Here is a 26,056-nt window from a genome sequence, read left to right as displayed (position 1 = left end):
CCAAGGAATAAAAGAAACGTAGTCTATGTTACTACTGCAACTAGTTTGAATTTTTCTTATTTTTTTAAAAGCAAATATTTTAGACTTCTCTGATTAAATTACAGTCAGAGCCAGGGCACCTCTGTAATTCACTATCTGGTGTTTGCTTCTTATAGAAGCTACTTGCCCTTTAAAAAAAAAAAAAGAACAGGGCAAGAGGGCGCGGCACAAGGACTGGGGTGCCCGCTAATCTAGCTGCTTCCGGGAAAGTCACCCAAAGACCAGTCATATGGTATGCTGGGACTTGTCGTTTCTCTTAAGGCCTCTCTCCATTATTAACTCCTTGTCTTTGAGCATGAGACGGACTACAACTCCCAGAGGGCCAAGCGGCAGCAGCGGGGTCCTGTACACTTGCTGCGGCTGGGCGGCTAGTTCAAGTTGCCATAGCTGCGAGTCTGGGGACGGCAGAGTCGGTTGCGCCGCAGCGTCTGGTCAGTTGCACCTTCTGGGTCACTGGTGGCCGCGGGAGCCGGGTGGGGCCTCGGCGATGATCCGGCATTAAGGACCTGGAGTCCTCTTCTATCTCAGGTACCTGCCCCCAACCGCCCCCTCGCCCTTTCTTTACTACTTCCCTATCTTATCGTAGACGTTTTAGGTCCCACTTCCTCTCGTCCCAGGGGTGGGGACAGCAAAGCTGCGCGGAGATCTAGGGTAGGGCTGTGGATGGGTGGAGTGTGTGCCAAGGTCGGGGGAGACGGCGGGCCTTGCATCCCGACGACCCCCTCCCTCGGCATGGGTGTCCACAGACGGGTCCTAGCCAAATTATCCAGGGAATTTGAACTACGTTGTCCTTTTTTGGGGGAGCAGCCTGTCCTGCCGCTAGCAGCTGCGAGTCTTGAGCTGTCAAGGAGATTGGCGTCATTCTGGCGCTTCCCTGCCTGGCCTGGGATATAACTTGACGTTTTGTACCTGTTCTATAGTTAACAAAAAAGTTTGCTATCCTTGGGGGCGCTGTATCAGTGACCTTTCTCTCCTTTGCCAACATGGGAGTTGCCCCAACGTTAGCTGTTAGCAGTCACTTATTTGAGTTATTTCAGAGGAACACCTGACGTTGAATTTCAGCTGCATGCTTTAATTGGTTAATGGAACTTATCACTTCTGCAGAAGTCCAGTAAAATCGCTTTGCAGAGTTGTCCCAAGTATTATGTAAAGTATCCAGCGCAGAGTCTGGCACAGTGGAAATGCTCAGTATTTGTAATTTATTTTTATGAGTTATGCAGAACTGTGCTAATAGAAATATAATGTGAGCCAGACATGAAAGTTTCAATTTTCTAGTACTCTTTAAACAAGTAAAAAGAAACTGGTGAAATGAATTTTAGTAAGTTATTTAGCACAATATGTCCAACATTTTCTCATGTAGTCAATATGAAACTTATTGAGATATTTTACATCTTTTTTTTTGCTTAATTGTACTGAGTCTTCAAAATCTGGTGTATATTTTACACTCACTTTGTTGGGTCAAATTTGAATTGGCCAGATTTCAAGAGCTCAGGAGCCACTTAGGGCTAGTGACGACTGTGTTGGACAGCACAGGTAGAAGATTAACTGGCAGGTTCACCTTGGCAAAGAGAAATTTGGTTGTGTCTCTGAATCATGTCATGGGGTGAAGATTGCTGTTTTGTTAGAATAGTGAAGTATGCCTCATACCTGTGGCTTCTCAGCATGTCCTCTCTGTCATTGCACGACCTGGTTTGCTTCAAACTCTCGACAGTTTATTTTGATGAACTTTTCCAGAATACGTTTTTCCTTGAAGTGGTTTATCAGTGTAGTCCCAGATCTCCTTTTATGTGGGCAGCTACCAGTTCTGTGGGTAATTTTGCGTGGATTCTTACAGACTGCTTTGAGAGCAATCTCAAAGAATTGAAACTATTTCTGCCCACAGCTCTTTCCTACAACCAAAGACATTTTACATACTTAATTGCAACACTAAATGTGGGAAAAACTGGGCAGCTTTTAAAATATTTCTCTTAGGAGTGCTAGCCTATAGTTTGTTAACTGGCTTAGAAATATAATCGGTCCATTAAATTCAGAAGTAACATGATAATTTCATTACCTGCCTTAGTTAGTTTACCCACTGACAGACATGCTCCGGGACAATACTTTTGGCTGGACTTGGGCTACAGTTCCCACTGCGACGTGATCTAGCCAGCCCAGGGGGTGACCAGGCATGGGTGGAAGTCACCAGTATGTGCTGGCTGGACATTGGGGTGTGGATAATTCCCGTGAGTTCAGTGGGGCTTTTGCATGACCCAAGGAGCATTTTCTCTGTTCTCTGATATGCCGTAAACAGTATATAGTCAGAGAGAGTGTATTGTCATATTTTATTATTTTTAACAACTTAAGATTGTAGCTATGTTTTACCCCCTTGTTTCATTTATCTGTAGGTGGTTTGGGGAAAGTGTAGGGGCGACCAACGATCATCTGCTTGCCTAGGCCTTTTGCCCGGAACCTCATGAAGAAATGATAGGAGGCAGACATATGTGCCTAAGAAGAGCACTGAGCTCAGAGGAGAGCAGCACGGAGTTTTGGGGGTGTGCTTTGTAAGTATGCATTCTCCCCGAGTTTCTGAGATAAATTTTTGCATCTTTAAAGTAGAAAAGAATATGTCAACAAATCGACTTTCGAGGAGCAAGAAACCCCTGTCTGACATATATAAAAATAAAATAGAATGGTTGTGCATGCAGTGTTACAAAAATTCAGGCGAACAATCTAGAAACCTTAACAAAAGCAACAATGATGCAACTGTTTCTGTTAGGCAGGTATTTGAGAGCCTGTTTTGTTCTAGGCACTGTATTAGGCACTTTTTACATGTTATATTTATAATACTTTTATTATGCTTATCTTCATTTTACAAATGAAACAGGTAAGGCTCAGAAAGTTTATTTGATTTGCTTGGGATTCTGGAGCTAAAAGAGCTGTCTTCATCCTCAGGTCCTCTGACTCCGAATTCCAGCCCTGCCCACTTCACAGAAGCCACATTGCTCTTTATGATCACTGTCTAATAGGATTTGATTGACAGTTAGCATTTTTAGATTGTGTACCATATACAGCAAAGTTTACTGTTACTTGTCTCTTTAAATGTTCAAAGGGTTCTATTATCTTTCTTAGGTTTTTCAAGGTATGTATAATGGTCTTTACATTATTGTGATAAGAAATAGTTATAATTTGTGATTTTTGTAAAATGTACGTATTCAACATGAATTGTCATTGATCATCAAGAATATAGTGTTAAAAACCCAAGTTTTCCAACATAGATTTAAAATTCTGGCTACCTTTTAGCATTTTCATGTTGCATTTTGATAAAGGGCACTTAAACATATAGGGAAGACCTATTGGGACCTTGTAATAACCCTGTGTCCAAGATCTATGCTGTACAAAATTCTTAGAATTAAGGGCTTTTAGGGCTGGAGGGGCCTCAGGATAATTTAGGCCCGAAATTCTCAACTGCAGTCTTGACACATTTGGGAATAATATAAAAATAATCTAGAGTAGATTCACTATTACCTATGTAATAATGTCACTGGGTTGATTCTAATATGAAATGTTTCAATATATTCATACTATTCTATAGTGTGCTTTTCTTTTCTTGTAATAATGTACTATTATAAGCACATTAAATTCTACTTTGTCTCTTTGAACTACTACATAGTATCCCAAGTGACTAGATACATTTAATGTATCCTTTATCATGGGTTTGTTTTCTTATTTTTTTACTACTGTAAATAGTTCTGCAATGAAACTCTTATACATCTGCATCTACACATAAGATGCATACATACATTTTATATATGCATCTCCTTTTGTTTTCCTAGGATGATATGAATCTTTGGGTCAAAACTTATGCAACTTACTTATTTTTACTTGTCTTGCCAGATTGTTCTTCAGAAAAGCTATTCTAGTTAATATTCTTACAGCAAGGTGTGCCTTTGTCAACCCTATTGGTGAGAGCTTTTTTCCAGCTATATAAAACAGATAAACAAGAATATCATTTTATTAATTTAATTTGCAATTTAGTTAAATAAAGTATGTTATACATTTATTAGGGTCATTTGTATTCTATGAATTGCCTTTTTATATATCCTTTGTACTTTTTACTACTTTTTTTTAAAAAAAAGATGATGAATCCTTTGGTTTCCATATGATACAAATATTTCCTGAGTTTGTCCTTTAGTTTTCTAACCTTGTTTCTGGTGTCTTGTTGTTAGTAATTATGAATGATCCTAAGAGGCTTATGAGGCCTTTATCAGATATTCACACCTCCCTGAAATTCGTTTAACCCTTAACCTAGATCTGTACATTGCTGGTGCTTGGAGTGCCTGGGAGATGGGAGTATTTGTGGTCACATGAATCCATTTAGTTGATGAGCATTTAGAATCTACTGTATGCACGGGGTTTGCCATGAAACAGGTGCTCATGAATGAATGAATGAGTGCTTAGGAATGAATGAACTCATGGATGAATGGATAAGTGAATTAAAGCTAAGCCTGAACTAGGCTCTTCTGAATGAAGAGAGACATTGTGGAAGAAGTGAACTATGCTTATTATTTTAAAGGAAGAAGAGAGAGTTTTATAAGTTGTAGAAAGAAGGAAAAAGCTTGATAGTGGAAGAGTGAAGGCTTCAAAATGGCAAGAGTGAGTTTGCTTATGAACAGCAATTGGTACGTTGAAACAGTATTGAGAATGGACCCAGATGATAAAGAGCCTAGAAAATTTGGAGTTTAGAGCTTTATAGTACAGATAGATAATAATTGAGGAATGCAGGTAGCTGCAATGACAGTGATTAATTAAAATGATTTGCAATAATTCAAGCAAATCGTCTAGGTTTGATTCAGTTATAAGTTTTAATGCATGTATTTAAACAAATTTCACGTGTTTGTCTTTGTTTACTCTAGAAAAGACATATCAAGCATTCATATTTATACTATTTTGCAGTTCAATCCATATTGTTTCTAAGGCATTTACCACAAGAATTATTTCATCCAACAATTATTTGATTAGTACTTGCTAATTGCAAAGTCCTGTCCTTTGAAATTTGTCTCTGGATTAATCAGACAGGATAATAGGGAGAAGTTAATTGTAAATTAATTCAAAAATGTTCCATCTACATGCCAGGCACCATGCTAGGTGAAATACAACCATGAGCAAAATAAACGGAGTCTCCCATGAGATTTAGAGTCTAGTGAGGGGATGGACAAGAGCTGTGACGAGGTGGTGTCCACTGTGGGCAGTTGGCTCAGAGTTGGGGTGGGGGCAGTTCAGGAAGGCTTTCTAGAAGTTTCCTCTGAACTGAGACTTGAAGGAAAAGTAGGAGTTAGCTAAGGGAAAAGGAGTGAAAATAATGTTCCAGGTGGTGAATCCAGCATAGGTTTGATAGATGAGGATGACATATTTGAGGATTTGGAAATAAAAAAAAACCTTTGAGGTGCAGATAATTACATTTCCTGGACATGTTTAATAAATGTCTTGCTGTAATTAGAAAGCTATAAGAATGCAGAAGGAGGGAAGATCACTTCTGGCTGGAGATGGAAGGCTTCGCTTGAGATTGTATTGTTTGAGCTATGCCTGGAAAGATGAGTGGAATTGAAATAGGTCGCAATAGTAAACAGCAGAAGGCATTCCAGACAGAACTAATGATATTGGCGAGGGATGAAAGTGGTAGGAAAATAGCTGATGTAACAGCTGAATGTAGGCCGTATGTTTTCTGTGGTTCTGTTGTTGAAGAGAAAGGTGGCTTGCTGAGAGTCTTAAATTCCTGATTCAAGAACCTAGACTCAGTCCTGTGGGCAGTGGGTGTCAGTGAAGGTTGGCATGGGCAGGGAAAGACACAGGGTTAGAGAAACCGTTGTCGTGGCTAGGAATTAGTTAAGAAACATCCTGAATTATGAATGGTGCTCAACTCTGCCCCTTGGTAACCTTGAGTACCTTACTTTACTTCTTTAAGCCTCTTATGTATATATCATGATGAAAATAGTACTTACCTTGTAGGGTTATTGTCATGCAACAATCTGTGATGTTAAAGCATTAGCCATTTAGCATTATTATTTCAGCTTTTGTTTTTTGAATGTTTTTGAAATTGAGGTTCCTAACTGGCGTCCACATCTATGTACTCTCAATAATTCAGTTTTTAAATATGATTGGTTTTAAATGGTCTTGAACTCTATTTCATTATAATTGGATTCCTTTCTAATCCTATATCTTTTAAATTTTTGTGTATATATTTAAAAACATTTCCAGGAAACAGTTCTTGGTACAGTTAAGAACTCTATCTTTTTTTAATTTAGAAGTTTGTATTGTATTTTGGAAATACAAATCATTCTATTTATCCACTTTTAAAATTAAGACTGAGAAATACAAAACTCTTGAATAAACATGTCAATAAGTACAATAAAAATGAATTCCAGTTCTTTATTATAGAAGAGTTAAAGGAAAGATCTAAAGAAGAGTGAGGAAAGAAAGAAAGGTGGAAACTGAGAAAGAGTGAAGGAAAAAGAAAAGTAGAAAATACATGTATACCAAAAAGAGAATGCCTTTTTTTTTTAAGATTTTAGGATATGGTTTCTGAAAAAATAGAAATGATTTTCTGCATAAAAGAGATTGTAAATATTCTTAAAAGAGAAAGAATTATTTAAGACATCTTGAAAGAGCTGTAGAAAGTTAGATTTATAGCAGATTTACGTATTTAATACTTTATCTTATATTCACTATATAAACCTTTAGTTCTAAGTAAATACGTACAGATGGAATATTCTGGCCTTACGTATGTTTCTTGGAGGAGGGAGGGTGGATCATAAGAAATATGATAAGGAAGGACAAAAAACCATTTCAGTGATTGGGCAGTGTCTTTGGAATTTATGCAATTCTTTGCATCTAAGAATGCAGTAGAAAAAGCACTGGCTTAGAGACACAAGAGATGGGTTCTGGTTCTGTTATTGTAACTTTTTAGCAAAGCAATCATGGGCAAGTATTTTACCCAAAGCTTCATTTCCTTTAGCAACAAAAGTAAAGAGTTGTCATTATACCAACTTTATGGGATTGAAATAGAGATCAAAAGAGAAAACGTTAATGAAAATGCTTTGTAAGCTATAAAGCAATATGCAGATTTAAGGTATAAATAGCAATAAGAAATATTTCCCTTAAAATTTTTAGTGTTGTGTCATTCACTGGGAAAGTTAAGAGGAGTTCCTGTTTCTACTTTAAAAAGTAGGAGGAATAAAACAAGTATGCTTTATAATATACTTAAGAAATAGCTTGTTTCTTATGAAAAATTTAATATTATAGGGATTGAGTAGCCCAACTGCTACTTATGATTGCTTAGAAGTTTTTTTACCAAAAATTGCTAGCCTGTCACTTGTTATATCAACTAATTATGCCTATTTTGTGCATACTAATTTGAATCTGTCCTTTTTTTCTTCCACCATTAGAAGATGGTCTGAAACCAATCTGTTTTCTCAAGGAGAGTAGGCTTAGGAGAAACTTGAGGAAGTGAACCATCTTCTAAACCAAATCAGTTTATTAGTAAACTATATATATCAGTTAGCCTTTGCAGCATAATAAATAAACCTTTGGAGGCATACAGCAATAAACATTTATTGTTTGTGCATGGCCAGACTCGCTCATTTTTCTGGGTCTCCGCTGGCTGTCTGCAGATCTAAGCTGGAAGCCCTTGGGGCAACCAGGTGTCCCACACTTTCCAACAGGATAGCCTGGGCATGTCCTCGAGGTGATGGAAGAGTTGCAGGAGAGCAAGTTCCAGTGTGTAATACCATTTCAAGCCCCTACTTGTGCCATGTTTGGCCAAAGCAGGTCATATAGCTGAGCCCAGAGGCAGGGGCCTGAGGAGGTAACTCCACTTACAGTAGGAGGGCAGTGTATATAAGAAGGGATGAATTGGTGCCAAACTATGCAATGTACTACAGTTTTGTTCTGAATGTGGTTTCTGATATGCACAGTAGGAAAATGTTCTAAGTGGGAAAGCATTCACATAGTTTGCTTAAAATCAAGTCCTTTTGCTCAGTAGTAGTACCTCATTCTGGTTTTATAGTCCATCAACATGGCTAACATCAAAGCTGTGTTACCCACTTTCCCTGCTGGTCTGTAGAGGAAAGCATCTCTTGAGCGTTTAGCCTTGATTAATTCTTCCCAACTGAGTTGCTCATTTTTAACTGGGCAGCGAGGCTGGTAAACTTTCTCTGTCTTGGGTCTTTATCCAAAATAGGGCTGCAAGCTCAATTGCTAAGAGGGGCTCATCAGGTAACACTGTGTGTGAAGCAGGCCCCGTGGGAACTGGGAAAGACAGGAAGGTGCATGTCTGATTCCAGGGCAGCCATTGTCCATGTCCATGTTGCCGTGGGAAAATCCATCCCCAGTGTTGCCAGATCTTTGAATTTTTCAGCAGAAACTGGAAATTAGAATTTTTATATGAAGTCTCTTTGTTTTCAAATTAAACTTTGAAAATAACAGGGTGAATGTTATTTTAAAATACATTTCAGTTGGCTGGATTTGATCTATAGTCCTCCAGTTTTCATCCTCTGATTTGAACAAAAGGGTGTCAGAAACTCGGGGGTTCTAGCTCTTTCTTTGTCCATGCTGATCTCTTGCCCAGTCTGGGGCGGTTTGGACATTTAGTAGAGGCACCTCGAGAGCTTTCATTCTTATCTGCTATTTTGGAAATATTGTAGTATTTATTTATTTTTTATCAGCAAATGCAAGAGTGCATTTCCAGGGCTTAATTACAAGTAATCGGTCCATCTCAGGGGTTTTGTTAGCATCCATTTCTCTGTAAGTTTTCTTTTTTTCTTGAATTTTTGTTTATTGTTTTTTATCTTGACATGTTTTACTTTTTATTTAATTTTGTAAACTGCCTTATTTATTTTAGAAGTATGTGTGAGTGTGTGTGTCTAAAATATCTGTCATTCTGCTTGTGAGACAGGGAGGGCGTTATTAAGTAACTTTATTTTCTTTTAAAACTGCACTGATATTTTACAATGGACGCAGTATAATTATCTGAGCAGCTACTAGTTTTTCTGTCCTTGTTTGAGTAAGCAGTTGTTTTGTATGCTGCATGGCCTTTTCCAGAAATGCCCCTGCTCCCTGCTTGATAAGTACTGGTCCATGGGACTCTGCCCTTGTACTCGGAAGTGCTGGAGCAAAGGGAAAAAATGCAGTCTGGGGCTGAGCCTGCCTGGCTTCGCCCATGGAATGGAGGGGGGGGTGTGTGTGTTGTATATGAATAGGGGATGGATGGCAGCAACAGGAATAAGTAGAACATAGAATCAAAAATCAACTAGTGTGTATGTATATATATATATATTTATATCTATCTGTATATATACTTTAGTGTGTATATAGATATATATTTAAATACGTATATACTCGTGTTTATGTGTGTATATATGTATATTCAAAAAAAAAATATATATATATATAATTTTTGAGGAAGATTAGCCCTGAGCTAACATTTGCTGCCAATCCTCCTCTTTTTTAAAAATTTTTTTTGAGGAGGATTAGCCCTGAGCTAACATCTGCTGACAATCTTCCTCTTTTTGCTGAGGGAGCCTGGCCCTGAGCATTAATAATATCCATGCCCATCTTCTTCTCCTTTATGTGTGGGACTCCTGCCACAGCATGGCTTGGCAAGAGGTGGATAGGTCCGCACCCAGGATCTGAACCGGTGAACCCCCGGCTGCCAAAGCAGAACGTGCAAACTTAACAGCTGTGCCACCGGGCCGGCCCCTGTGTATATATATATTTTAAATGTTAATTCTCTAAGTTAGAATGTCTCAACTGGGGATGCTTTTGCCTACCCACCACCTCCTGGCCCCTGGTCCAGGAAACATTTAGCAATATCTGGAGACAGTTTTAAATTTATGCCCTGGTGGAAGGATGCATGAACTCTGCTTATTTGTACCTTCTCTAGTTCCTCTGAGACAGATGGTTTCTAACTGGATCCTGTTTCCTTGTCTCATCCATCTGTCAAACGTCTACTCATCCTTCCAGATGAATGGAAGAATCCTGACCCAATTTCCCTGGCATTTTGTCATATTACTTAGCTCACCATAGAGAGCACTTTTAGAAATCTTTCTCTCCCATCAAGGACTGTGACTTCTTTATTTACTTTCATCCTTCATTTCTAATGTAGTGACAATTCGGTAAATGATGAAGGCATGAATGTGTTGTAAGTATCTCTTTGATCTGTGTCCGTTGTCTTACGTTATGTACTGACTTAACAGAGAACTGGCTGGTGGACTGTACAGTTGATTTTGATCTTATATGAATTTCCCAAAAGGATATGAGGAGATTAAGTTACAGAGGAGCACTGATGTAAAGAAGACAGGTACAACTGATAATTGTTTGTACATGGTAACCTCTGCTGGCTTGTTAACTTTTTCGCTTGAAGGATGAGGCAAAGCTCTCAAGTCCTACAGCTATTGAAGCAGTGAGAAATGCATTCTAAAATTTGAACATGGTTAGTGATTAAGCTTCTAATACGGTCCCCACCTCCCTGATCCCCTTAAATATCAACATCATTACCTTGAACATGTTCGTTGAGGACAGTTGCCTTGGACAGGGATGGCTGAGGCACAGAAGCAATCACCTACTTAACATGCGCTCGTCAGCCTTTGTGAAATATCACCCCTGATGCTGGGCGCTTATCTTTTATGGAACAGCTTGCAAAGCCTAATTGTTTTAAACTGGCTCTGAGGAGAAGAGACTTGAGAATCAATAAATTACAGCTCTCATACATACAAATGTGCATCATTATAATGAAGACAATCTGATGGCTCTTTAGGTCAAATAACGAAAGAGGTAGTTTTGAGTTTGTAAAGACTCGCCACCCGTCCTCTTCCTACAGGCTTGAATGCAGTTTTACTCTCTCTGATCTTAGTGTTCAGGGTTGCATAAGGGCATTTGTTTTTGATGGATAGATCCTCAGTGGGAGGAGAGTTCATTACTTGCTCCGATGGCTGTATGTCTTCTTTATAAGGTTCATTAAGGCAGAAGCAACAATATTTATGCCTTTAAATACTGATGTGTTGGGAACAGCTAGATAAATTATTCTAAGAATTGTACCATCTGGTTTCAGACCCAGAGCTTTGTCTGAGATGCTGGAGGCTTTCACCCAAGGTCACCCATCTTCGTCCTCTCTAAGAGAGTCTTGGAAAAAGCTCAGCATCTGAAAAGCAGACGGCATAAATATTATTGCTTTCTCCTCAGTGAGAAATTTTGTAGTACCAGTAGGTGGTAGTAAGCTGCAGAGTATTTACTGCTTTTTCTGCAGTTGAAGGAAGTGGCCTTTCTCCCCTTTAACCAGAATTCAGGTGATTTCGCTTCTTTAAATTGTTCTTTAAGAGTTCTTTAGTCTTTCTTCAAGTTTAACAACTCTGTCATTTATCAACAAATGTTATGCTGAAATTTCTTATGATAATGAGAATGGATTTCTAAACTAACAGAAATTTTTTCTTTTAAATCTTTAGCAATCATGATTTTTCTTGAGAATACATAGGTGTTTTTCTACCAGGGTTAATAATTCTTTGGGCTTCAAATTGTAATGTGATTAAATATCATCCATGAACCATTTTTAACTTGTTTTTCAAAGCAGGTTTGGGTTGCATAAGCTATGTCAGTACGCACTGATATATTTTCACGTGATCCTTTAAGTTCATTCCAGTATTTAGAGTGTTTCTTTAAGAGAGTCAGGTTTTGAATCTAATAATTGTCTTTCAGGAAAATTGCAAAGAGAGAATCATTTATAATTAAAAAATAATTATTCTTTTAGCTCATAAACTCATGATAAATGGTTCCTTTGGCCAGACGGTACTCTTCAGTATGAAACAGAGATTGGCATTGTGATCCCATTTCTTTAGCTCATCACTTGGTGAGAACTAGTGACATGACCCTACCTACAACATAATAAGCGAGAAAAGCATCTCATTGTTTAATTTATATTTCTTTGGTTGTTAGGTAGAACATTTTTCATGGCCATGCATATTTGTTTTCTTATATGACCACTCTCAGTGTGTTTTTATCAGTATGAATGAATCTAATACTTTGGGTACAATTTCACTGGGGAGAAGATTTTCAGAGGCCTCGTCAGTTGTCATTAATGTCACTGATACTAGGATACGCAATGCTTTTTTTTTTTTTGAGGAAGATTAGCCCTGAGCTAACATCTACTGCCAATCTTCCTCTTTTTGCTGAGGAAGACTGGCCCTGAGCTAACATCTGAGCCCATCTTCCTCTGCTTTGTATATGGGATGCCTGCCACAGCATGGGTTAACAAGCACTGCGTAGGTCGGCACCCGGGATCTGAACCAGTGTACCCTGGGCTGCTGAAGCAGAACGTGAAAACCTAACCACTGTGCAACAGGGCCAGCCCCCACAGTGCTTTTTAAAAACTTTTAATTGTGGTATTAAATAATAAATTCTTAATGGTGAATGAAGAATGTGTAATTGACACTTACTGCTTTGTGCTTTTCTTCTTTAGTTGGTTATAGTTCTCAGGAACTATTTTATGGCCTCACGTACTTTATACTGTAGGTTCTGATTATGTGGCATGAGCCTCCTGCCCCCTCCAGTGGCCACTCCTTTCTCATTTGTTTCTCTTTCCCTCCATTAACTTTGTGTCTGGGAAGTGGTGGTGTTGACTGATGATAGACTGGCATCTTTTTGATAAGGTTGGACCTCTGCCACCATAGCTGCCTTCTGCATTGTGACACTTGGGATTAGGCACTGTCTCAGTTAGGTTTTGAATTGTCAGTAACAGTTAAAGAAAGTGCTAAGTTTTTATCAGCAATTAAAATAATCTAATTTTTACTTTTTATTATAATCAGATTTGTAAATTTCCCTTAGTTCGACATTTAAGACACATGTAATTAAAGTCTTTAGATGGTTGGTGAATGTTTCATATGCTATAAAAAATGCAAAATTCTCAGATATATCTTACCTTAAATCTTGATATCTCTACAGGAGTTCCATCAGATGCAGGAATTTGAACATCTTTTAAGTAATTGAAATTAATAGCTGAAGACTTTGTGTGTCTGTTTGTGCTAGTGAAATTCATGCTGGAAAGTGTGATATTTATCTTATTAAAAGTATGTAATCCTCAGTAGGGCTAAGTGAGAGGTCTTTCTTTTGTCTTATATGACAATTAGATATAATTTAGTTGATGTTCTTAATTTTATTTACTGCTGCTAAGATGATCTGTTTTAAAGTTAGTTTCATATACCCCATATCTTTACTTGTTGATATTTTTCAACTGATTATAATGTATGTTCCACTAAGAAAGACTATGAGGTACATATACCTGTGGTAAAAGTATAAAATATGGCCTGGAGAGTTAAATACAAAATCGTCCTAGCAATTATCCCTGGGGAGGTGTGGCAGGAATAGTGCTGAGCGGAGGGTACTAAGACTTTATTTATAGTGTTCTAAATATTTTATAGAAAGTATTAGAAGCACATATGTCAGAATGGGGAATAAGAATAATAGAATATATTCTTATAAAATAATAGTGAAAATAAGATAATAGAAATAGGAAAGAATAAGAATAATAATGTTTATTAGTCCTAGGTGGTAGATACATGCATGCTTATTATATTAGTCTCTCTGCTATTTTATATTTTAAACATTTTTCCAAATTATTGAAAATAACCATAACGTTTTCAGTTATCACTATTTGTAGTCAAGTTGAAACTATAAATGGTCTAATGTACCATTTATATCCATTGAAATTATATGTAGATAACTGATTATTATTAAAATTTTGGTACTCTTAGAAAAATCAGGTTGTCCGAAAGATGGTTATTTTGCTTCTTGTTCTTACCAACAACCATTATAGTAAACATTTGGCTTTTTCTTTTTTTTAAAAAAATTTTTGTTTTGTTGAGGTCATATTGGCCTATAACATTGTGTAAATTTCAGGTGTATATTATTATATTTCAGTTTCTGTAAAGACTGCATTGTGAGCACCACCAATAGTCTAATTTTTATCCATCACTGTGCATATGTGAAACACTTGGCTTTTTCACTGTCACCTTTTTTTTTTTTTTTTGAGGAAGATTAGCCCTGAGCTCACATCTGCCACCGATCCTGCTCTTTTTGCTGAGGAAGACTGGCCCTGAGCTAACATCCGTGCCCATCTTCCTCTACCTTATATGTGAGACGCCTTCCACAGCATGACTTGACAAGTGGTGCATAGGTCCGCACCCAGGATCCGAACCAGCTAACCCTGGGCCACTGAAGTGGAACATGCGAACCTAACTGCTGTGTCACCAGGCTGGCCCCTCAGTGACACCTTTTTATTCTACCTGATGATTTCTTAACTTCAGTGTAGTTTCTAGAATTATGACTTGTTAAAGTGAAAATTATTATGCTTTTAGCTATAGAATTTTGACAGATCCAGGCATCATCATTATTTTCCATTATACAAGAGATAGAAGGAATATGGAGATAAAAATGCCTTTACTCTAAGGCTAATGGTTTGATTTGTTTTCAGGGCTCTTTATGAAATGTAGCATAGATATGCCACTTAGTTTTTTCCTGGTGCCTAATAACGATTTCATGTTACTACTTGATTTCCCCCTTTCCTTGATACTTTATGCTTAAATGAAATGAGAGGGTGTTGAGGAGTCTATACACACATGTGAGCCATGGCCTGTGCTGCCTTTAGCAAATTTTGCTAAGTGTTAAGATCGTTCACTCTTAGTGGTTAAGGGACAGCAGAGTACAGTGGAATGAAGAGCGTATTGAAGGTAGAGAAGCCTGGCTGACTCCTGGGTCTGCATCCTGGGTCTACTACTTGTAATCACTATATGGAGTTGGACATGTTGCTTAACATCTCTTAGCTCCAGCATCCTCTGTAAATTAGGGATTGATGCTGATTTTAATAACTTGTTATGAGAATTAAGTTGGATTGTCTATGAGCATCCATATAGTACCTGGCATAATAGCAGCCTCTTAGAAAATGTTGGTTCTTCCTGCTTTCACAAATGGAAAATGCTGGAAAGTACTTTTACTTAGGGTGATAAGATTTTTAGGTCACGTGGCTTAGATTTATGAGACATACTCGCACGGAAGTGGTTTCCTAAGTTTAAAAGGTGAACTTTACATTTAATATTTCTTTCTTCTTAACACTGTTTATTTGGACTGGAGCAATTGTGATCTAGGGAAAGCCAAACAGTTGCTTTAGGCTTCACTTCTTCATGTTTCCTGATGTGGGAAGGGGCTACATCGTGGGCACTATACCTTCATACTTATAGACGGGAGAAGGGAGGCAAGAACCAGAGGAGACAGGTGTGGAAGGAAGTTGAGAGGTATGGTCAGAGGAGAGGGTGTCCTCCAGCCCTGTTTCAGCTAGTAGGGAGAAGTTGGATGTTCCACTGGTTCTTTTTCTGATTCTACAAGGGCAGACTATAGTTCACTTCGAAAAACCTAAACTCACAGCAAGGATCCTTGCTTATCTTTTTATTTAGTTTTATCTAACATTTTAAAAACATGACTGCTTTCACTAAATGTTCTAGGATCTATCCATATTTAGCAAATTCTCATTATCTTTACTTTAGATCTATGGTCATGCACTTCCCAGATGCATTCAGAATAAAGATCCAAAAAGTCCAGAATGGTCTAGATCGTCAAAGAAAGGTTTCATCACATTGTATTTAATAAACCAGAAAAGAAAATAGTCATATGGATTTTAGGAAGATTGCAACAATTAATGTTAAAATAAAGATTAAGTAATGCTCAACTAAGAATGAAGTTATTGGAGTACTCAATAAACTTTCACTTTTGATCAATTGAGTTTTCTCTGTTGCTTCTTTGTTCTAAATATATTTTGTTTCTTCAACTTCTGTAAAAGGTTTTCTGAAACTTTTGAGATTGTCTTGCATGGAAAAACTTTGTTTTGCATTAAACAGAAAATTGCGGTAAGGATGGGAGGAAAGCATATTTAGAGAATTTTCTACTGATGAAATTGTGCTCAGGATGTTTGACTTTCTGTTCTGTGGAGATGTTGAAGATGCCATCTTCTCACATATTCGTTATTGTGGAATTGTACTTCTGTTACAACGTTTTAAAAATTCTACTGTATTTTAAATTAAGGTGCATGAGTGTTCACTGTACACTGAGTGGGATTCCTTTATTTTAGGTTGTTCTGTGTGCGTTGTATTTTTGTTTAAAGATACATGTGTTCTTACAGCCTAGTAGAGTGGACCTCAGACTGATAATGAGACTTGCAGGACCTAGCCTTAGAGAATATCTTTTTTTTTTCATTGTAGCGATACCAATCTATCTGTCCCATTTAGTATGTGAAAGTGCTTTTAAAATTTAGAAGCATTGTACAAAACTTAACAATTGTTCTTATTTGGAGTTGTAAACATGACTAAAATTATATCTGAGGAATTACTCTCTTAAATCAGAAAAAAGCGAAGGGGGGAGAATTATGTGGGGAAGTGACGTGTTTTCAATCTCTGTGAAATTAGAAATTATGATATGCCAAAGGACTAATGCAATAAATACTTAAAAATATCAAAAAGTAAGTAGTTAATCTCTTATTTTCATGCTCTTTGCCATTTGATTGACCTTGACCTGGATTTATTTTTAAGGATTTGTGTACATCAATGGCAGAATCCTCCAGCGATTCAGACCACTTCCGCTCTCGTGACCGATTGAGTCGATGGGCTGCCAGGTCAACACACAGGGAAATGCGAAATCCTACAGTAGACGTCACCAAGAAGGTCAACACTATAACAAGTACTTTACAGGTTAGTTTAACAATGGTTGCATTTAATAGATTTTAGATAGTTTAAGCTGAGACATAGTTTTGGTCAATGTATTAGCTTTTTTGCTGCTGTTACAAATTACCACAAACCTAATGTCTTAAAATAACAGAAACTGATTTTCTTATAGTTCTGTAGGTCAGAATCTGACACTGATCTCATTAGACTAAAATCAGGGTATCTGTAGGGCTACATTTCTTTCTGGAGGCCCTAGAGGAATATCTGTTCCTTTGCCTTTTCCAGCTTCACCAGGCTGCTGTGCCCCCTTCCTTCATCTTCAAAGCCAGCAAGGGTGGGTTGAGTCCTGCTCACATCACATCACTGACTGCTTTTCTGCTTCCCTCTTCCACTTTTAAGTGATGCTTGTGATTACACTGGGTCCACCCAATAATCCAGAATGATCTCCCCATCTCAAGGTCCTTAATTTAATCATGTCTGCAAAATCTCTTTAACCATGTGCGGTAACATACACACAGGTTCTGGGGATTGGACTTGGACATTTTTGAGGCCGTTATTCTGCCTAACACAGTCAGTAAAGATATTTGAAATATATGACAGGTTATGGAAGTGTTTTGGGAAAAGGCAGTATTTCCAAATAAAATTTTGTGGGAGTGAAACCAGTAAAAATTACCATAGTTTAGTTTCCTGTGGACATGTGCCTTTAGAGAAGTGGCTCATGTTTTGGGTAGGTAGATTATTCATGGCTGAATAATCTTGAGATGCCATTTTGATCCAGAGGCTAACCTTTGACAGAGTTTCGAAGTTTGAGTGGAGGCAGTTTACATCCTCTCCATGGAAAGGGCTTGGGGAAAGAGGTGGGAGAAGGGTAGCACAGTTACACTGGGAACAAGAAAACTCAGAAATAGAATTTTTCCCTACCCATTAATCCCTTACTTTTGCCTTGCTTGATTAAATATGGACTCGGGCTTTTAATTGCTTTGGGTTAGTGTGCTTAGATAAGAAGAGGCTCATTTTTGGTGGAGAGGCTGTAATTTGATTTAAAACTCAAAGCTTTTTCTTTGTAAACTTATTTAAACTAACATAACCATGGATTTTTGGAATACAAATGCTTGTACTTTCCCACCAATGAGACACATTAGTAAGTATATAGTTTTGAAAGAAATGCCGCCATTAATCTCTCAGGTGAAACCTGGCCTATTTAAGTGGAAACCATTTTTACTGTGATTATAACTAAATTTGTTGTTTATACCTAAAGGTTAAATCACATCTTTTTTTCTTTTCTCTTCATCAAGTTCTGAGGTGAAGTAATAATTGAAATAACGCTGATCCTAATGATTTGCTTCTCTTGTACGCAGTCTACTAGACTTGTTCTTTTAGGACTCCTTTTCTATAAAGAGGGTGTGAATTAGTTGAGGCATACAAATTGATAATGAGGATTCTTTTCGATTTATGATTTTGTTGCTGACTTCCTATGGAAGCTTGGATAAGGATTTAACTTGTGTGCTTCAGATTATATACAAGTGAATTGCAGATGGATTTTGAATTTCTCTCTCAGTGGTGTTAATAAGATTTATTTGATATTTATGAACAGTGTTGATATCCAACTTAACTGTGATGTAAATTGTACCTTTTCCAAACAGTTGACTTAGCCATTTGGCCTAAATAAGATTGATTGGGAAAAACTGGAGCAATTAATAAAGTACCTTTTCTTTCTTAAGGATACCAGTCGGAACCTGCGACAAGTAGACCAGATGCTTGGACAGTATCGGGAATATAGTAACGGACAGGCGGGTGCTATAGAACACGTAAGAATGTTTACATATATTTGCGTTTTCTCTTACCCACGTTTTGGACATGCAGTTGTTGAGGGATACGGATGTGAGCTAAAGGACATTACCATGGTGAACAGCTTTAGCTTTTAGACTGCTTTACTATTTTGTAGTTTAAATTTAGGTTAGCTTGTCAGATGGATGGCCAACTAACCTATATAGATTAGATTCTTTTGAATTTGAAAGCTTTACGTGAGAGGGGGAAGAATTCAGGACATGAATTAAACTGAGACTTACTAAATTTGGGCTATGGATAGCCCTAATGGGGAATTAAGAATTTTAAGGATGGTTTATTTTAAAGGAATACATGCTCATTATTCAAATAAATAATAAAACTCCTATCTCATAGCCCTTATCAGTCTCACTCCAAAGGGGTAGCAATTTTCACAGTTTCTTGTCTATCTTTCCAAACATTTTCTATGCATATATAAGCATATGGGTGATTGCTTTAAAAACTGGAATCGTACAAAATATAATGTTATGTAACTTTTTTCATTTAATAATATATATCATTTCCATATAACTCAGTATCTCTACCTCATTCTTTTGAACAGTTGTATAATATTCCATAGTATGTGTATAGTTTTTGGTGGTTGTTGTAAACAATGCAGCAATGACCATTATTGTACACATATTTTTGTGTAATCATGTATGATTCCTGGAAGTAGAATGGCTGGGTTAAAGGACATGTACACTTACAAATTTGCTAGATATTTCAAAATTGCCATTTCAGGGATATGCCAATTTATACTTACTTCACATGGGGATGTAAGAAGGAAAGATACCCCAGAATTCTGGAATGAAATGAATATTTTTTATTAATATTTTGCTAATTTTATCTCTATTTCCTTCTTTTGGAATTTGGTAACTCATCTTCTGTAAACTCTTGGAAAACCAATTAAATTTTTTCCTTTATGTTTCCAATTACGAGTACACACTTTAATGAGAAGACTAATATTACATTTGTACTGTAATGATTGTTTTATATATATCTGTGCTGTACTAAATTGTTACATAACTTCCAAGTTGTAATTGATGATTTGCTATTTTCTCTTTACAAAGCAAAAGAAATTATTATTTGCTGGTAATTGGAAGCTAATTGCTTAAGCACAAGGAAACATATCTTCTTCATAAGGTTTTCTACTACTTTCATTTAGAAAATAAACTTGGACTTTCTTGCATCTACAAATTTTTTATGATTTATGATGTATTTGACAGAGCCGTAGATTTTGTATATTTTGGCAGCTCATGAAATGTTTTAGACTTAACCACCTTATTAATAATGGGAGTTAATTCTTTGCTTTTTAATTTATTAGTGAAAAATTAAAACCATTATTAAGTAGTAGCAGAGAACAAAGTTACTTTGTCATGTTGACTATTAGATGCTTATTTATGGTAGCATATTTCCTTTGAATTGAGCAGTTGAGAAATGCAATTATGTATTAAAGAATTTCTGAACAGGTAAGCTTTTAAAACACAAAACGTGTTCTACTGTGGCACTAAGCTTCTGTGGTAGGCCTAGAGTTGAATAATGCTGAACTCTGGGGGAGTGGTTTTATTCATGGCAAATACATAAACTCAAGTCTTTTGTTTCCATCTGAGTTGTAAATATATAGAATGCAAAGACACTCATTTAAAAAATAAGACACAGGAGAGCAAGAGTCTTTCCTTTTGATTCAGCCTCTTTCTTGGTCTGGTCTAGAGTCTCCTCCTTAGTTTTTCCAAATTGTTGTTCAGTCAAAACAGTTGGTTCTCAATGACCCGTCCCTCCAGCATACCTGAGGAGTATGTCACCCTCTGCCTTATGTTATCCTCACTTGATAGAGCAATGATTTTCACCCTGCCAACTGTAAGTTACCTGGGGGAGCACTCGCCGCACTTTATGGGAAGATATGCAGCTCAGAAAGAGTATTTCTCACAACAAGTGATTCTAATGGCTTCTTGATGAAAACTGCTTTCTGAGCATTAAAATATTTACTGTTGTAGAAAACATCATACCTAAAAATGAGTATATGTGATATGCCAACTGTCATGTGACTTATCTGAATCTTTCTATTCATATTCTTTAAGTTCTTTAAGAACGTGGTAGAATTATCCTCCCCCTCCCCTTTAATTAACGTACGTTCTGTTTAGGGAGGGATCCTGGAGGTGATTTTGTTTTGTTTTGTTTTTGAGACCATCCTGCAACTTATAGAAGTACTGTTACTGTGGAACCTGCTTTTTTTTTTTTTTTTTTAACATCCTGTAACAGGTTAATCCATTTCAACCAATCTTCAACTGTTAAAAAATTCTTCCATGCTAAATAGCCATTGCCTCATTGAAATTAGCATTGAATTAGCATTTCTCTTTTAAAATATAAGCGATTTCCTAGAAAATGAGATCAAGTCTTTTGCTCTAAGGAAGACAAGAACTTTTATTATTAACTTAGATTGTATAAATGGTTCTAGTGCTAAACCTCAGGAAATTGATATAAGTGGCATATATGCATTTAAATATTTATTTTATTGGTGTTTAACTTTGTGAACATAGTTTGCCGATGGGTGAGGGCATATATGAGTAATGGGTGCAGTGTTTTCCTCCTGAGATGATCTCCCCCAACAAGAGAACTGTGAGAATTATTCCTGTTGTTTTGGAGGGCCTAAGGGTCAAGAGTCATGTTGGGTCACTTTTTTGACAACTTTTCCTTGAAATATACATAATTTCATTTCACTGTTGTTCCCTTGAATCTTGATAACCTCCAAATCCTAAACTTAATTCTTTGCTTATTATGTGAGAAAGCTACTCTATGAAGAGTTGAGCAGTGTTTCAGCATCAGTGATGGGGTCCGTGGTGTGTCATAGAGAAGGAGCACCAACCTTTTCGTAGTCTCTTTAGGAATTTCTCCATAAGCTTAGTGTATCCCAGGCACTTTTTTAGATTAACTCATTTAATTCTCTCAACAACCCTATTAGGTAGATACTATTATTATCCTCATTTGCAAGATAAAAAAACTGAGGCACAGAATGGTTGCTGACTTGCCCATGGTCTCACAGCTAGTCAGTGACAGAGCCAAGGATAGGATGTTATCCCCAAACCTAGCATCAGGATTCACTTACCTCATTGAGTCATGGTTGCTCACATTTTCATGATGCTGTGAGTTTATATTTCTGAAAATTGAGATTTTTGGATTCAAAGTTTGAAGGGTTATATAATTTACATTGATAAACTGGATTTTGGAGATTATCTTAACTGATTGAAAAACAGAAGGCCTCTGTCAGATAAGTCATTAATATTACAGCTGGTACAAGGTCCAGAGTGAGAGTTAGATGGAATAAACACAGAAACCGAATTAGGAAGAGATCTGGTGCTGAGCTAGGATTGGCATTGGCGGATTGTCAAAGTTGGCAGTTCCAGCTGCCACTTAGGCAGTGTGGTGGATTCTGCAAGTTGTCTACACCAGCATCAATTTTCCCCCTGTTTCTAAGTAACAACCATTGATTTTTCACTAGGCTTTCTGGCAGCCATTCCATCCAGTGAGCCATATTTAGTTGGATAGTATGACTTAGGATCTTTGGGCTCAGTGAACTCATGACCTTGAGGAAGTGTCATCCCACATTATTTCTCATGCTGTAAATTTCTTGGAAGTTCTGAGAACATTTGGACCAAAGAGTACATGTGGGGAAGGTTTTATTTGAGAGCTTACTGTGAAAATTTGGAACATTATTATACTCCTGTGTTAAATAGTGCAATTGATTAGCTTAGCGTTTAGAATATTTCTAGAACTGTGTGTTCCTATTCATGAGTGAACAGGTCTGTTTTTGTGTTAATGCTATAAAAATGGAATGCCCTCAAGAAAGAATAATCAACATAAAAAGTTAATACCTTCTGGAGTGGAAATTTGGACTGCAGCTGATGAGGTTAAAGTAGTTAATATTGGGTATAAAAGAAAAATACAGTTCTCTTGATTCAAATCAATAGATTCATTAATTTCATTTTTAAGGTAAAGATTGGTTAAAATATAGTAATATCAAATTAGAGCTTAGAGGCTTGCATTAATAGGTAATTTTTCTTCCAATTAAGTATTCTGATTAAAATTTCCCCTTTGGGAGTAATAGGATGTTACCAACTGGCACATAAACTTTGGAAGAATTTGAATGTTAAACAATGAAGTCCAGGTTTTTTCTTCTATTCAATGGGTTTCAGTTGTCAGATATATTTAGTGACATCTCAGAAGCATGATGGTAAATCTTTACAGCCAGGCAGAAGCCACTTGTAATATCCCAAAGTTGAAGGTATCTGCCCCTTTCTTTCTGTTTGAGTTTTACTAATTGTCCTGAAGGTGAGAGCTGTCCCAGTCTTTTAATAACTTTAATGTGAAGTAGTTGGAGTCAATGGGTAAGAAATTATAATCAAACAGTTAAATTCTGTTAGGACCTTCTCTTTGTAAATATATTTCAGATCTTTTTTTTGAGGAATATTAGCCCTGAGCTAACTACTGCCAATCCTCCTCTTTTTGCTGAGGAAGACTGGCCCTGAGCTAACATCCATGCCCATCTTCCTTACTTTATACATGGGACACCTACCACAGCATGGCTTTTTGCCAAGCGGTTCCATGTCCACACCTGGTGTCCGAACCAGTGAACCCTGGGCTGCCGAAAAGCAGAACATGCGAACTTAACTGCTGTACCACTGGGCTGGCCCCCTATTTCAGATCTTAAGAATTAGGTTCTTAGAGTCTTATGTTTAAAATTTTATTACCAAGTCTCTCCTGAAACTACTGGACAACAGAAGAATTTTTCCAGATTTTGGCTTTGAGGCTAGTGGAATAATGTAGACTTTGGAGTCAGACTTGAAATTGGATCCTGACGTTTCCACTAGAATTCATCTCAGTGACTTTGGGCAAGTTATTAAACCTTTCTGAACTTGAATTTCATCATCTGAAAAAAGAATATAATTATATATCCCTTATTAGAACTAACATTTATTGAAGTGGTCACACTGTTTAGACACTTGATAAACATTTATGTTTTCGTTACTTCTTTCATTCATCCAGTAATCCCTACCGTCAGCTGTTTTCCATGTTCTTATTATAGTACTTGCTACTTTACAGGCACTCAGTACATGTTGCTTTCCTTTCCTTGAATTCATTGGGCCTAACTTCAGTTTTAGGTACATATCGTTTTGTAACTTTAAACAGCATAATGTGTTGCAACATCTTCAACGATATGTGTATCTGATTATTTTGACTTCAAAGTATATGCTAAGTTAGACAGCGGAAATAATACTGTGCTTTCCCCTTCGTATTTTCATGAGTGTGTTGTCTGTCCACCCAAAATATAGTAATGTGCTATTAAGAGTGCCTTCCAGTTTCCATGAGTGCTTATTTATTGACATTCAAAATACTATGTAGAGATATTTTAGAAATTCTTTAAAAATTTTGGTTAGAATATGTGTGATATATGAGCTTTGAATATATGGAATTGCATTTAAAAATAAGAGTTACATAAATAAAAATGATGCATCATTTGAAAGAAAATTTCTGAATTTCAGGAATCTTATTATGGGCTTATATTTCCATAAATCAGAATGTGGAGAGAGGTTAGGCAGAGCAGCTGGAGCTAGTGATCTTCTGGTAAATAAAAAATAAAATAGCAGCAACCATTTAAAAAATATATTTCAGCAACAGATGGTGGGACCAGAAAAGAACGCAAGCCATAAATTTGCACTCTTGTTTAATTTTACAAAACTCTCCTCCTCCTCCTCTTCCTTCTTGTTTTAATAGAAGATAAATAGACTGTAAGGAACCAAAATAGAGCTGATAAAATTAACTCTACAACCAATCTATTTTGCAATCTGTTGCCACATAAACCTTGACATTCTGTAGAGAAGTAGGCAGTGAAGGAAAGCCAAGCGTAAAGCACTTAACAGAGTACCTGTGGATGAAATTATTATCCTGGACAAAATTTTTAAAATGACCTTTATTCAGCCTTCTACTTTTGGCCTGGATTTTGCCAAGCTGACTCCTTAACATCTATAAATCAAAGTATTTCAGTGTTTTCCTGTCAACGTTGTAGGTGTATTTAAACTTACAACACAAACTGTCCCCATGGTCACCAGTGCTATATACATTGTGAATATTTGCTAACTACTGATGTTTACAATTTCCGCTCAACTATGCAGCTAAGTGAATGCAGTTATCTATACATGACCAAATTTGCATGCATTTTTGTATAACCTGTGTTATGTTAGGGGTTATGTTTTCTTGGTATGAAAATAAGGAAGAATTTGGAGTAAGAAAGTATGTGAAGAAACTAAATAGATTCTTTAAATGGTTTCCAAAATTCAAGCCTAGTTTAAATTGCAACATTTAGAATTTTTACTAAGTTGTTGCTGGCTCTTTTTTCTTTTTACGTTGTGTTTTTCATTCGTATGGAAGCTAATTAGTTGAGGCATATTTGGTAGCTACTATATTTATGTGTAAGTAATCACTGTTCCTAGTTTATTTCTGTTATGGTCTCTGTGGAATAATGGTGGATATCTTTTAAGACTTTCCTAGTGACTATTTTTAATGTGATTTTTCTTCTCTCGATGAGCTTAGTCAGAATGGGATTCGTTTTGTTGAGAATGTGAATATATGAGACACACTGGTTATTAGTGAAGCAGTTACTGATGCTGTATATTGACCAAGGAAGTGTATGCATGTGGTTCTTTGCCATTTCTCACCTTGTCTTATTCAAGCCAAATTTTATTGAATGATTTATTTCTTAGGCATTCTTGATACTGTTTGTGGAGTTAGTGCCTAGTTTCCCAGCTGTTTACTATTGCTTGGAAACCTTACCTTTCTAGGGACTGGTCAAGAAGCTTACGATTATGAATTTTGCAAAGTCAATATTTTTCACTTAAAAAAACAAACAAATCAGAGTTCTGGTCCCAGGTGAGATGGAGTTAGCATACTCTTCCACTGAATACGGCTATAAAACCTCTACTGAATTCACGAAGCAGTGATTTGAACTCTTTGAAAAGTAAATACAGGCAGTCCTTGTTGCATGGTTTTGACTTGCATGAATTTTATTACTCTGATTTGGTCAAATAACACCAGTCTGCAAACAACACAATTCAAATTTCAGTTAACACAGTGTATTAACCACGAGTACTACAAAAAGTACAAACCTTGCTGCCAGCTCTTCAGTCCACATGTTACGATGTGAATAACAGATCACTGCTTCTGAAGTCTGTTGCTGATTGGTCACAGAAGGTGAAATGTACAGCTGTGTTGCTTCCTTGTCTCCCAGTGATAGACCTGCTTGTATTTTACAAAAGTAAGTAATAATAAAAAAGGAATTGGCCAACAAAAATGAAAGTACAACAAAGAAATGAAAAGTGATCCTGTTGGAAGTGAAATTTGAATCATATTATGGAGGAGTTATAGTGGAGTGATAAAGAAATAGCTGATAGTGGGAGTAGTGACCTTGCTGC

General features: G+C 36.8%; 1 protein-coding gene across 4 annotated transcripts in view; it reads left to right on the top strand.

Moving 5' to 3' along the window:
• The first annotated feature begins 236 nt into the window (after nucleotides 1-236).
• The window catches only part of CEP128 (centrosomal protein 128), a 382,281-nt gene continuing 356,461 nt past the window's right edge, over nucleotides 237-26,056 (top strand). For 2 of the 4 annotated variants that reach the window (XM_014846721.3, XM_070514143.1), the window contains exons 1-4: nucleotides 237-567; nucleotides 2,424-2,579; nucleotides 16,638-16,796; nucleotides 18,491-18,577. In XM_014846721.3, coding sequence (XP_014702207.3) covers nucleotides 16,653-16,796; nucleotides 18,491-18,577 — 231 coding nt within the window. In that variant the 5' untranslated portion in view covers nucleotides 237-567; nucleotides 2,424-2,579; nucleotides 16,638-16,652. The remainder of the gene's footprint in view (nucleotides 568-2,423; nucleotides 2,580-16,637; nucleotides 16,797-18,490; nucleotides 18,578-26,056) is intronic. The other 2 variants (XM_070514144.1, XM_070514145.1) reach the window with 2 other exon arrangements.

This window comes from Equus asinus, chromosome 7, assembly GCF_041296235.1.
Source record: "Equus asinus isolate D_3611 breed Donkey chromosome 7, EquAss-T2T_v2, whole genome shotgun sequence".
Lineage (NCBI taxonomy): Eukaryota > Metazoa > Chordata > Mammalia > Perissodactyla > Equidae > Equus > Equus asinus.
This window is presented reverse-complemented; position numbering and strand designations above follow the sequence as displayed.